Source organism: Cryptotermes secundus, unplaced genomic scaffold (genome assembly GCF_002891405.2).
Source record: "Cryptotermes secundus unplaced genomic scaffold, Csec_1.0 scaffold465, whole genome shotgun sequence".
NCBI lineage: Eukaryota > Metazoa > Arthropoda > Insecta > Blattodea > Kalotermitidae > Cryptotermes > Cryptotermes secundus.
Genome location: NW_019738964.1, coordinates 2,153,334 through 2,166,427, shown reverse-complemented (window position 1 = coordinate 2,166,427; position 13,094 = coordinate 2,153,334). Strand labels below are relative to the sequence as shown.

At 38.6% G+C, this 13,094-nt stretch overlaps 2 protein-coding genes across 4 annotated transcripts in view; one reads left to right on the top strand and one right to left on the bottom strand.

Annotated features, from left to right (window-relative positions):
• Nucleotides 1-1,580: 1,580 nt before the first annotated feature.
• LOC111871460 (protein OSCP1) lies at nucleotides 1,581-9,043 on the bottom strand. Its single transcript, XM_023864603.2, has 6 exons — nucleotides 8,746-9,043; nucleotides 7,277-7,596; nucleotides 6,387-6,546; nucleotides 3,765-3,918; nucleotides 2,416-2,664; nucleotides 1,581-2,163 (listed from the first exon to the last, which is right to left on the bottom strand). Exons 1-6 carry the CDS (start codon nucleotides 8,918-8,920, stop codon nucleotides 1,980-1,982), a joined length of 1,242 nt encoding a protein of 413 aa, XP_023720371.1. The 5' UTR covers nucleotides 8,921-9,043; the 3' UTR covers nucleotides 1,581-1,979.
• A 402-nt stretch (nucleotides 9,044-9,445) lies between these two features.
• LOC111871472 (arginyl-tRNA--protein transferase 1) overlaps nucleotides 9,446-13,094 on the top strand; it is a 45,484-nt gene continuing 41,835 nt past the window's right edge. For all 3 annotated transcript variants that reach the window (XM_023864624.2, XM_023864623.2, XM_023864622.2), the window contains exons 1-2: nucleotides 9,446-9,617; nucleotides 9,772-9,898. In XM_023864624.2, the coding sequence (XP_023720392.1) occupies nucleotides 9,521-9,617; nucleotides 9,772-9,898 (224 nt within the window). In that variant the 5' untranslated portion in view covers nucleotides 9,446-9,520. The remainder of the gene's footprint in view (nucleotides 9,618-9,771; nucleotides 9,899-13,094) is intronic.

Here is a 13,094-nt window from a genome sequence, read left to right as displayed (position 1 = left end):
CATAAATCCAACTTATGTCACCCATTGTGATCCTAGAGATATGAGTAAAAGTTGGGTCCTCGTTAGCCTTCTCATAGCTCAAGATACACGTTTAAGTGACGCTGTTTTTGATCACTTGTCAAGAGTCGGGGAACAAACTTCGCGGCAGTGTGACTCATGTTTAAATTTTATATTAAGATCTCCTGGCAAACTCCATCACTGATCCAAACAATGTCTACAAGCTCATGGATTGTTTGGCAACAGTCTTCGTGGATGAGTTCTAACATTTTTTCAGCATTTTCTATCGTGTTGCTGGTGTTTGGTCGCCTTGCACTTTTGTCATCTTCAACTGACACTCAACTGGCCATGAATATATTGTATACTAATATACAAGTTGAACAATGGAAAAATTAAATATCACTTAGTGCTCATAAAATATGAGGGTCGTACTGAAAGTCATGAGCAACAATTTTTTGTAAAGTAACATGCTTTATTATTGACAAACCAAATACACCACCTCAGTCTACAGATCTTTCTTTATTTTTCCACATAATCGCCACTTCCTTGTACACATTTCTCCCAGCGTTCTGGGAGTTTGAAAATTCCCCTTCTGTAAAATTCCGTTCCAGCCATCCGAAGACACTGACGCACTGCTTTCTGAATTGCCTCCCTTGTCTCAAAACATTGTCCATGCAGCTGATCCTTCACAAATCCGAAAAGATGGTAGTCGGAGGGTGCCAGATCAGGGCTATAGGAGGGGTGTGGAAGAACTTCCCACCCCATCTTTGCATTTGCTTCCAATGTGAGGCGAGTGCTCTCATGCAGGATGATGATGTTTCGTCCAGGATGTTTATTGCGCAATGAACGACAGAGCTTGTGCAGTGTCTGGACATAATGAGCAGCATTGATGGTTTGCCCAGGTTCCAGGAATTCGGCCAGAATAAACCCCTCTGCATCTCAGAAGACTGTGCCCATCACCTTCGCAGCTGATGGCACTGTCTTTGCCTTCTTTTCTGATGGAGAATGCAAATGGTGCCATTCCATACTCTGCCATTTTGTTTCAGGCTCGAAATGGTGAAACCAGCTTTCATCACCTGTCGCAATACAAAGCAAAAAATCATCTCCTTCGTGTCGATATCTCTGCAGCAGTTCTGAGGTGATGGCTTTTTGCTGACCTTTGTGGTCTTAGGTCAATAACCGTGGGACCCAATGAGCACAAAATTTCCTATAGCCCAAGCTTTCAATCATCTCCAGTACTGCACTGTGCCCTATTCCAAGTTTTCGAGCTGTTGTGTCCACAGTCACATGCCTGTCATCTTCAATGATCTCATCCACTCTTTCCTTGTTGCGTCCAGTTGAGGCTGTTCGAGGACGACCGCTCTGAGGCTCATCTTCGATGCTGGTGTTCCCATCTTTAAAATGTTTCACCATCTTTGAACACTGCTCGCACCCATGCACACACGTCCATAAGCACGCTGGCAAGATGACGTATCGTTTTCGGCCATTTTGTTAGGAGTGATACTGGTCACATGATGCAAGCTATTGATGTCACAAGACACTCAAGGTTAACACAACAGCTGGTTCCACCTACCACCGTACTCTCTTTCGTCTGCTGTTCCCAGGTTGCATGCAAAAAAAAAAAAGTTGCTTGTGACTTTCGGTACGACCTACGTATCACTTCTGCCAGTGCAGCTGGACAGTGACACAATTTCCGTGCTGAAACTTATACACCAATCCCATCTGTAATGACTAGACTTGTTTATAAACATACATTTAAAATATCTGAAATATAATGATTATAATGGAAGGCATTTTGTGAGGTGATTTTGTTATTTGCAGTTTTCATTGTTGGAGCTACACTTCCATGTCCTCGTGCCTTCATGGCATAGTGCTTAACTGATTAAGCAAATGGGCAACTTAACCTTTCTTATCTTTACCAGCTGTCACTGATGACCACTATAAGACACACAGTGAAGTGACATATTTGCTTCCTGCCATTGTTACATTATACTATCCAGCAACTCCAGGAGGTCTTGGGCTTTATCATCATGTGAATTCAGTCCTTCCTTCTGCGTGGTCATCTCATCATAAACCCTATCTAGAACTGCACTGGAATTGCGGTTCCTGGCATCAATGTGTATCAGGTTCTTTGATCCTGGCTCATCTTTTGGTGAAGCTGGATTCCTGCAAAGTGGAATTCAGCTCGTGTACCTTAATTTTTTCTCTGAAACTACAGAAAATTATAAATTCCTAAATATTTCACACATTCCAATCTTATTTCTGCAGTGTTATGAAAAAGGATAAGTTATCAGTTATCAGAGAGAGAGAGAGAGGTTTATGAATGGAAAGATATTCAGTGTGATGTAAAACAAAAACATGGGGAACAAGTTCCTTATAACTATGTGGTAATATGACAAATCTTGTAAATCTACTTACGACCCCCCTTCATCCACACAAAATAAACTGAGTCTTATGGCCTCCTTGCTACCCAATCCCTGCTTCTGTTCAGCCTGACTGCCTAACAGTTGAGCCATAAGCAGATTCAATTCCTCTTTCCCCAGGTGAAATCCATCCGCCTCATGATCCTGACACTGTGCTTTGATGTCTCCAGTATTTCCCTGCTGGTCACTACTGCTGCAGTGTATGTTCATTGGAGATGTGTCAATTGTCACTGGTACCTGGTAACTGTAATTAATGAATGATATTTCATAATACAGTGAATAGTGACTTTTTTGATATTTGCATTATTCCATCATGCTGTGATCTGACACTTAGAATTCTTGTTAAAATGTGACTCAAATTGTACCATATTAGCCTAGCAAAGTAATGAAAATGTCACTGACATCACTGCACAGGAAATCTCTGATTAATGATACACTAATCCTTAGGTTTTTGTGGTGTGTCTATGTAACTTCAACTTCTGTCAGAAATCATTAAGGTCATACACCGAAGCCAAAATCCTGGACATCTTCACCATAAAATGTGGCTAAACAATGAATGCTGAAATTAAAAATTAAATCTTATATACTTAAAAGTTTCCATAGATGTAATTCCATCGTACTAGTATGTTTGCTCTTTCATATCCTTCCATATCAGGATAACTTATTTTACAAACAGTTCTGAAATATGTAAGGAAAGAATTACTGATACTTATAACTTGTATTTTGGAGGTGCTTGGTTTGAATCTCAGTCAATCCTGACTAAGACTTTCTGTGGTATTCCTCAGTCCTTCCAGGCAAAAAGAAGGAAAGTACCTCAATTAAACCGTGACTGCTCCCTTTGAAAACTTCCCAATTCATTATTCTTAATCCATCCTACTTTTCAATTCTATGTGGCCCTGATACCAACAGCATCATAAAAGTAAAGCTATCCCTGTACCAGGCCGTGAAGGCCCATAGGGTTGTGAGATGTTGAGGGTCAAACAGCATCATAAATAACAAAAAATAAAAAGATTGTATATCACATCTTGTAAAATGTGTTAAACAATAAAAACGTGTCTGCTTCTGATTGTGATCCTGGGGAAAGTTTAATCCATTTCTTATCCCCACAACCAGGTTCTGTAAGATCAAATGTAATACAATCCTCTCGCCTCATCCCTATTCATCCTGCTGGTGAATTTCAGTAGAGTTCTCCATTAAAATTCTCTACGTATTTGTTGCTTCTCCAAATGAACTACATGTCACATTCACTGTACTCTCCATGAAGTATGCTTGTGTCCAAGGTTGCTATGGTATCTAGGGAAGGCACTTATGAGAAACTGCATAAAATTATCTAGTCATCCTCACATGTTAGATCCAAGGTCTGTGCCTCTGTTTCCATGCAACTCCATTGATCCAGGCTTGCAAGGTGCCACATATTCTCCACCTGCAGGAAAATGTTTAGTCTCGCATACTGCACCATCAGAATCAAAGTAGCGAATAAACCCGGGCACTTCACAACCTGTAAACAATTACATAACAGATTTATACCATTCCTTTCGGCTAAAGGATTCAGATAAACTTATAAGTGGGAGCTGTACTGCAGGAACAAAATATGTAATGAGAATTACACACACACACACACATATATATATATTAATGTAAAGCATGTTGAATTAGGAATTGGAATTGTAACAGTACAACAGAATTTCCACTTTCACAGATATATACAACCTACTGCTCCTTTCCCCAGGTAGTGTGTTTGATGACTTTCACATTTTCTAGCAGTAGTGCCAAGCTTCAGAGAATTCACTTGCTAGTCATTCTTATTATGTAAACATTTCAACTTTTAATCAAGATGCCTATGAAATCATAGACATCAACATTTTAATTTTGGGATGTATATCTACAACCATGCAAAGTAACCAACAGGCATGGTGGCTCCTATTGCTGCTTTCCTTCATGTACATTTCATGAACTAATGGGACATGCAGTAGCACAGTGGGTTGAGGCAATTTGATGCAAGCTGGAAGGTTGTGGGTTCAAGTCCCAATGAGGTAATTAGATTTTTCAACTGACCTAATCCTTCTGGATGCACTACGGCCCCAGGGTTAACTCAGCCTCTAACAGAAATGAGTACCAGAAATCTTCCTGGGGGTAAAGGGCGGCTGGCATGTAAGGCTGACAAATCTCACCGCCTTCTGTGAGCCAATCGTCTGTAAAATGTGGGAGCCTCAACGTCTCAGAATCCTATGTGCCTCCATGGCCTGTTACAGGGATAGCTTTTTATGTTTACTGAACTCCAAGTAATATGGTGAGCCAAAGTGTCAACTTAACAACAATTTATAAATTAACCCAAAAGATCTTGGGGTCACCCACATATATAATGCCCTAAAACCAGCCATGTAAGTGTGGAGATGCAAAATGTATCAGTGGTATTACTTGCAAATGAATTCAGAACACATTTTTCAGTATTGGTAACAGGCTTCAATTTTTGATCTGTGATACTTTAACTTTATGTGCATCATAGTAAAGATCTTACATTAGTAAGAACTAGAAGTTGCTGCTGCTGTTGGCAAAAACATGAATCAAAGTTTTAAGACCTAGTGTATATAATAGCAAATCAGTAGTAATAATAATAATTAGTAAAAACTGATATTTACCAAATCTCTGTTAGTTAGAATTAGTTCTTGCTGATTACTTCATTACAAAAGAAAATCCCATATTTATTGCAGGTATTTGACATTTTCTACAAAGCATACAATGGGACTCCTTATATGGAAGTCTGTCTCTGTGACAGACTGAAGTGTAAAATTACAAAGATTGGTAAATATATGCAGTTAATGTTGGTCAATATAGATAAAGTTTCCTAACTGGTGTTGTAACATGTAAAATCTATAGTTTGTAAAGTTGTAGAAATACATAAAATGTATATATACAGGTCATGAATATACTGGGTGGTATTTTGAGTGGTAGATTCATATTTTTACTTGGATTTTTTGTATTATTCCTATATATGTATGCATAACATGGCTGTAGGTAGTGTTACCGCTGGTATGTTGGAAGATCTCCACGTTCTCTTCTGTGTGTCTTGCCTGCATATATACATCGGTGTGTGAATGTTAATATGTAGTAATGCAGGTTTTTCAGTATTGGATACATGTGTTTGTGGATCAGCATGCTTTTTATGTCTATGAATATAGGTATTTAGTATGTAGGGGGTGTATGTGCTGTGGTTGCTTTTTGTACTTTGACATATGAGAACACCAGAATTCTTTGGTAGTTCTGATTTTAAACCACATTGAAGAAAAGCCTCAAATCTTTAAACCACATTGTTTACAACAAAACCTACTTTGCATAACATCATATATGAACTTTTCATGCATATCATAACCTGTTAATTAAATTTTGGTGAAACAGATAAGAGATGTGTGCATAACATTAATCAATCATTTTTATTTTTTAGCTATACTGACCAGTTAAAAAGCCTACTTTATATAGGATTAGAAATAAGGTTTTCCATGTATGCTTGTCTTTTGATGGCTGTGTATTCTTTTTCTATTATACTGAACTTGTTCCCTTTCAGTCATTTTTCTACAATAGTGATTTATGCTTATCCCACTCCCAAGCCCCCCAAAGATTATTTTGATATGTAGAAACATTTCAGAGGAACATGGAAATGACATATTTCTCCAAAATGTTGGTTGACTTTCAGTGGACTGCATGGTGTTATATCCCAGAAGATAAGAACTTTTTATAACCACTGTTTTGAAAACCTCAAATCTTATTTATTCTCTCTAGTTTATACACTACATAGATGAATTTCAAGAGAGTTTAAAGTTATTGGATTTTTATGAAGTTTGTTTTTCACAATTCCTCACTGGAATTTAAATGGGTTTTATGTTGGTCTGAAAGTAAAATGAAATACAGTTTTATGGAATCCATTAATAATACGTTTTTTTTAAAAAGAAGATATGTTCACTGAATTACCTAGTGCGATTGGTCCAGATGTTGGAATTATAAATGTACCATCAGTGTTCTGTACTTTCTGTCTCAAAAACACAGACACCCTCACTCTGTGGCCCTGTAAGAAGTTGAGCAGACTGTTTCTCAAAGTCTGCATTTCACCCATCGAAAGGTGAGCATATGTCTAGAAAAAAAGCCAAAAGCATACAAGGTATAAGCATAGGAATACTACCTAATCTACGCTACCTGCAGGTTATTTGCAGGTTACATCGTGATTTATTAACTGTATAGGTTATGAAGAAAGCAGTCTTCTGGGATGTGGCGCCATGTAGATGTTGTGTTAACCGACATTTCAGAGGAATGTACTGCTTCATCTTCAGGGTAGAAGAAAATCTGCAAGTGAGGAACCAGCATGAGCAGGTGCTAACAGACTAACACTGAAGATGGAGGTGATACGTTCCTCTGAAACGTTGGTTAACACAATATCTACATGGCACCACATCCCAGAAGACTGCTTTCTTCATGGTCACCACCGTGAAAACCTCAAATCTTGTATAGGTTATGTTTTGTGGGTTGAGATGGAAGAGATTTCTCAAAATGAAGAAAAGGCCTATTTAAAAAAAAACTGTTATGGGATTTTGAATCATTACAAACTATGACCAGAAGCGTGGCTTCCAAAATAACTAGAGGTGAACTGATGAATTCCTGACTAAAAACAGACATCTTAGCACAGTGATATAACAATGTTACAGTGTTTTTTGTTTTTGCATATGCAATCAAAAACTTACAGTTTATATATACATATATAAAAGATATAAGGAAGATTGAAATGAATGGCAGTGGGTCTCCTAATAGTAGTGAACAGAATAATGAAATACACTGCAACAAAACCAAAGGTATATACTAATCCTTACTTCCATAAGTTTTGTGTATGTTTTATCAACTTGGTCTTGTAAGGCAGGTGTAGAAACAAAGCCCCGAATAGCATCCATATGGTTTAGTGTAATTAGTATGAGCTCACGAGGCTGGCATGTCATTATTACTTGATACTTGAAAGCCATTATCATGAGATCATACAATTTATCCATGCTTGCAGCATCTAATCTCATTATGGAAGCATGTGCTAGATCTTCAAAAAGTTTTCGAAGTGCTGTCTTGTTGTAAACTGCCTGAGGTTTAAACAGCTGTACCAGGAACTTTTCATTGAGCATGATTCCTATAGTATCATCCATCACTGAAAAACAAATTCATAAAACTTAATCAAGATAAAAATGGCATGAATTCAGATTCTGCTTACAAAATTGTAGAAGAATACTAACCAAAGAACATAAAAAATGAAGTAACTTATGAAAGTAAGACACTAGTTCACACAAGCACTATACCATGAACATGTATGAGGATATGAGGGTAAATTTCCATACACAAATTCTAGATTACATGAAAATGAACAGTCAGCTTCAAGTGCTGGCTGTTTTACTGCAGGATATGCCCCCAGGCCCCAAAGGCTAGAAGCTGAGTAGACCCCAAACTTAGTCTGGACATGGATGGAAAATCCTCTGTCATTCATAAAACATCAGCTATTCAGCTCATAATCAGACACTACTTGGAGTCAACCCCATTCACATACCTAATATAACCTTAATCAGAATTGGTTACATTTCCCCTACATCAACATCATTGACTAGTATTGCAATGCACACAAACTGTCTCGGCCACTAGGTAAAGTTGTCCCTGTACTTAATTAAGCACTACACCATGAGGATGTATGGGCGAGTATATGTATAGATACACATTGTCTTGACCTCGGCACTAGATGGAGGTGAGTGGTCAGCTTCACACCCTTGCTGCTTTACCCCTGGTACCCATTGGATAGAAGGCTAGGTGGGCCTCAGAGCCAGTCTGGGCTACATGGAGAAGAGAAAATTCTTCACCCTACCAGGAGTGAAACTCCGATCCCTTGGTCATCCAGCTCGTGGCCAGTCACTATACCGACTACGCTATCGGCCACTTGGCATGGCAAAATGTATAAAACTGTGTACGCATCAGGAACCGTTTCTAGAAAAGTATAATGGTGTGCGCTTTTCAATGTTACATTCTTACATCAAAATAATATAATTTTCCAATTCGACCTGTATGTTATTTTGGTTCGGAGACCCATCATCAGAAATACCGTGAAGTATTCTTGGAACCACGGGGAAATTGTAAAAAAAGCAAACAAACCACGTAAAACATATCTTTCTCAAAATGTACAACAGTCTGGGTAGGATAGGAAATTCAATATGCCTTGAGTGCCAATGGCTGTGGTTCTGCTTGCCGGCCTTAACGCGAACCTTGTATCTATACCGATCTATAGCAGACTTAAAAAATACGAGGTTTCACCCGCCTTTCGTTGCTTTGTCCTTTGGGATCCGCTGTGCATTTAATCTTTGATTCAAAATGTACATCATCTCCCCACCAAGATTAAGAAATAACAACGGAACGGAGTAAACACTACACATTTTCTTTATATTTTGCACTTTCGTACGCCTTGTTACTTTTCTCTGCCAACCCCACAACATAAAAAACAGACTACGCTGACAATTGCTTTCTTTTGTGACAACTGTCCCTTGCACGAATCAATACAGATGTTTGGTAACATACATTCGTTACGCTCGTTACACGGCTAGCAGTGGGATAAATTCATACACATGTATGATGGGGATGACCGGGGATGACAGACATGCAGTACGGAATAGCAAAGAAGAAGAAAGAAGTTATCAGAAACGATGCGAGACTATTCCGTAAAAATACGAATCGTAGAGGATGGAATATTAAGACAAAGGAAAAAATAAATATATTTGTTGGTAGCAATATTATTTCGTTAAAAAAGATATAACGTGTTTGCGAAATGCCATGAGAGCACTGAAAATATTTAGACTACATTTGCATTATTATTGCCTGTTTATGGGAGCTATGGCCGTCATGCACCACAAAACGAGTACGTTCAAATATTGCGGTTGATAATATAATGTTGTACACCGCGTACACCGCCCTCATGCTCCTCATGCCCTACTGGAAGGAATGCAAACGAACAATTGAATGAAACTACGCGTGTGCACTTCCTGTTCGGTTGTTTCGTCTGTCAGTTTGGTAGTACGGCAGTTTTGTTCAAGTTATCGATGTCTAGTATAAATTATAGTATTGTTGAATATTATGCTGAACATGGGGGGTATCGCTGTGGCTACTGCAAATCCAGTGACTCGAACTATAGTTATGGTAAGAGCTAGATTAAAATATACATGCAACCTTGATGAGAGCGAGCGAGAGAGGAATCGCCCAAGTTGATAGGCCAAACTTAAGTTAATTTGGGAACTTTATTCATAATGTCTCAAGAGGCGTTATACCCCACATAAAAATGTAACATTTTCAGGTATGTGGGCCCGTAACATGACTGTTCAAGATTACCAGGATCTAATTGATCGTGGATGGCGAAGAAGTGGAAGATATTGTTACAAACCCACATTGAACGTTATGTGCTGCCCAACGTATACCATCAGGTATGTGTTAAGAAATATTTTAATAAAAATATTTAGAGGAATATTAATATGAAGGTGTTAATCTACCGATCCTTGTTTGATGCGGTGAAGTTTGACTACAGAGTGAAACTACAGAATTTGTAACCTCCACACTGTATCACACTACCCAAGTGAATCATGTCCATTTCGTTATAATCATGAAAAAATATTTAGAGGAATATTAATATGAAGGTGTTAATCTACCGATCCTTGTTTGATGCGGTGAAGTTTGACTACAGAGTGAAACTACAGAATTTGTAACCTCCACACTGTATCACACTACCCAAGTGAATCATGTCCATTTCGTTATAATCATGAAAAAATATTTAGAGGAATATTAATATGAAGGTGTTAATCTACCGATCCTTGTTTGATGCGGTGAAGTTTGACTACAGAGTGAAACTACAGAATTTGTAACCTCCACACTGTATCACACTACCCAAGTGAATCATGTCCATTTCGTTATAATCATGAAAACTTCGTATTATAAAGGTGAATATGACAGCAATACGTCATTTTGACTGTTTTGAATTGTCTGTGGATAGGAGCTTGCATTTAGTGTGTCACAGATTAAGACCTGTTAACGGGATTTGGGGTTCTCATGGTGATGGTTAGAAGAGTTCTCTCTGCTGGAGAGAAAGAACGTGACTTTGGTGTTTCCACAGCCTATGTGGGATGTCTTGACAACTTGCGCTGTGTGGTGAGGTCTGATTATACTATATTGGACCAAGGATGTATGATGTGTGGTTATCATGAATTTGTAATGTATGACATGTTTTTTATCTAGCCCTTTGGGGAGATGATTGGAGTCTTTATTATATTTCATATTTCATTTATTCACCTTCCATAAATCCTGTCGAGAGTACATTCTCATGCGGATGTGGAGATCATCCTTGTTACAGTCACAACTAAGGATTACAGTTGTCATCCAATAGCATACACATTTGTATAAAATACTGATAAACATGTACAATATAATAAATAAGTCAACTTTAGTAGTAAAAGCACTGGCAAACCTTATACAATTTGTACAGTTTTATGCAAGTCTATTAATTAAAAATTCAATAGTTAAAACATAATGTCATTAATGAGTTTTGTATAACATACACTAATTATATAATAAATTGAAATAAAGACTAGTATACAGTAATATAAAAATTGTGTATATCTAAAATAAGCATTTAAAAACCGGAACACAGACTGACAACCTTGTCTTCTTTTAATTGTAAAGCAAGACAACTACTCACACCTTAAAATATTTATAACCAAAATATTCCTGTAAAGAATAAAAAGAATGTAGAATAGAATAGTATATATGAGGGGTAGGCCTTCTTGGCCCTTGCACCGCGACCTTAGGTCTATTGTGCTTCCCTTTTTTTAATTATTCCCTCAGCAACCCCATGCTTTGGATGAAGCGCAGGATCTTGGACATGTGGGCGTCAAATAGTCACTTGGTTCCATGAAAAAGGAATGCAAATATGTAAATTGTTGAAAATGTAAAATGCTGGTGTGTTATGCTGTTTAGTCTGGTGAAAGTCAACCACTGTCTCAGAGGAATATGTTTCCCTGTATTCAGGGCTGAAAAGGAAGGCAAAGCAAGAAATAAGCATGAATGAGGTAGCAGGCAGAGTAATTCATTTCAGTCAGAGTCAGCGTCACATTGCGACTGACATTCGTGTAAAACCCAGGCTTATATAGAAAACAGGAAGGAACTGCAAGGAATAGGAGACATAAAAAAGGTACCTAGGATCAACACCCGAAAAAGGGCCAGTGTTGCTGATCTGGGAAGTCATAAGTGTATGTGGTGGGCAGAGAACTCAAAAGGGTGAGAAAAGCCATGTGGATGGGTCACAGGCATGAAGTAGGGGATTCAGAGGGCAAGATTGACAGAGGAGGCTGGGGTTAATGGGTGCCTGGAGAGGACAGATTTGGTACCCTGTCCTCCAAATGAGGACATACGGGTTATTGAAAAGTTGGTAGCCAGAACCGGTTGTTCCATGAAGCAGAGCATTATAGGAGGCGATTTAAATTTACCCCAAGTGGACTGGAAGGGTGTCACGGAAGGCATGAGCGTCTCTCAGGCTTACATAAACAGATTGGTGTGGGATAACGGTTACACTCAGGTGGTTGAAAAACCGACCCGAGGTGATTCATTACTGGACGTTTACCTTGTTAGACCTGAAAGTGAACTTATATCTTGCGATACTATACACGGGATCAGTGATCATTACGGTGTGCTATTAGAAATGAAATGGGAGGAAAATGGTTTTATGACTAACGAGAAATGATCAGTACCTGCCTACCACAAAACAAATGTTGTAGGGCTACAAAGTTTTCTCTGGGATAAATTACCAATATGGGCAAGTAATGGTAGCTGCGTAGAGGACATATGGAACAATTTCAATGGCATAGTTTTTGAGGGTATCGAACGTTTTGTTTCACATAAAATTCTGAAACAAAATCCTGATCCAGAATACTACAACAAGGAAGTAAAGCGTCTAAAATTTAAGGTCAGAAGAGCTTACAACAGGAGGAAATTAGGCGAGCGGTACCAAATGGAACTAAAAAGTCTATCGAAGAAATTGCTGACAGTGCACAGGAAATATTCTTGAGCTCAGTATTACAAATGAAAGTAAATCCTGGACGGAGTTTTACAGATATGTAAATAGACGTAAACGAAACAAGGAAAATATTCCAACGATCAAAGACTGTAACGAAGGGCACATCACAGATCCCGTAGGGAAGGCAAATAATTTAAACAATTATTATGCTTCTGTCTTCAGCTGCGAGCGGGACATCCCGGAAATAAATCCAACTTACTCGGAAAACCCTTTCACCATTAACATTAGCATTATTAGGAAGCGGTTGGCAATGACAGGGAGGAAGAAATCAGTGGGGCCAGACTGTATTCCTGGTGAAATTCTGAAAATGGGTGGGGAAGCCATGATTCCGTACCTGGCGCGATTGCTAGACGTAACGATTAACAACGGCATTATACCAAGTGACTGGAAAAAGGACATAGTGGTTCCTATTTACAAGGGAGGCGATCTTTCCGTAGTCAAAAATTACAGGCCGGTCAGTTTAACCTCAGTGGTGTGCAAACAAATGGAACACGTCATAGCGGGATATTTAAGAAAAGTGTGGGAAGAGAGTGATTGGCTCTACGAGAGGCAACACG

Coding starts and splice junctions, on each gene's coding strand:
- LOC111871460 (XM_023864603.2), bottom strand. CDS start 8,920: ATGTTGTGGGGTTGGCAGAGAAAAGTAACAAGGCGTACGAAAGTGCAA. Junction 6,547..7,276: donor CATACACAAAACTTATGGAA/GTAAGGATTAGT, acceptor CTTTTTTTCTAG/ACATATGCTCACCTTTCGAT. Junction 3,919..6,386: donor ATCTGGACCAATCGCACTAG/GTAATTCAGTGA, acceptor AATTGTTTACAG/GTTGTGAAGTGCCCGGGTTT.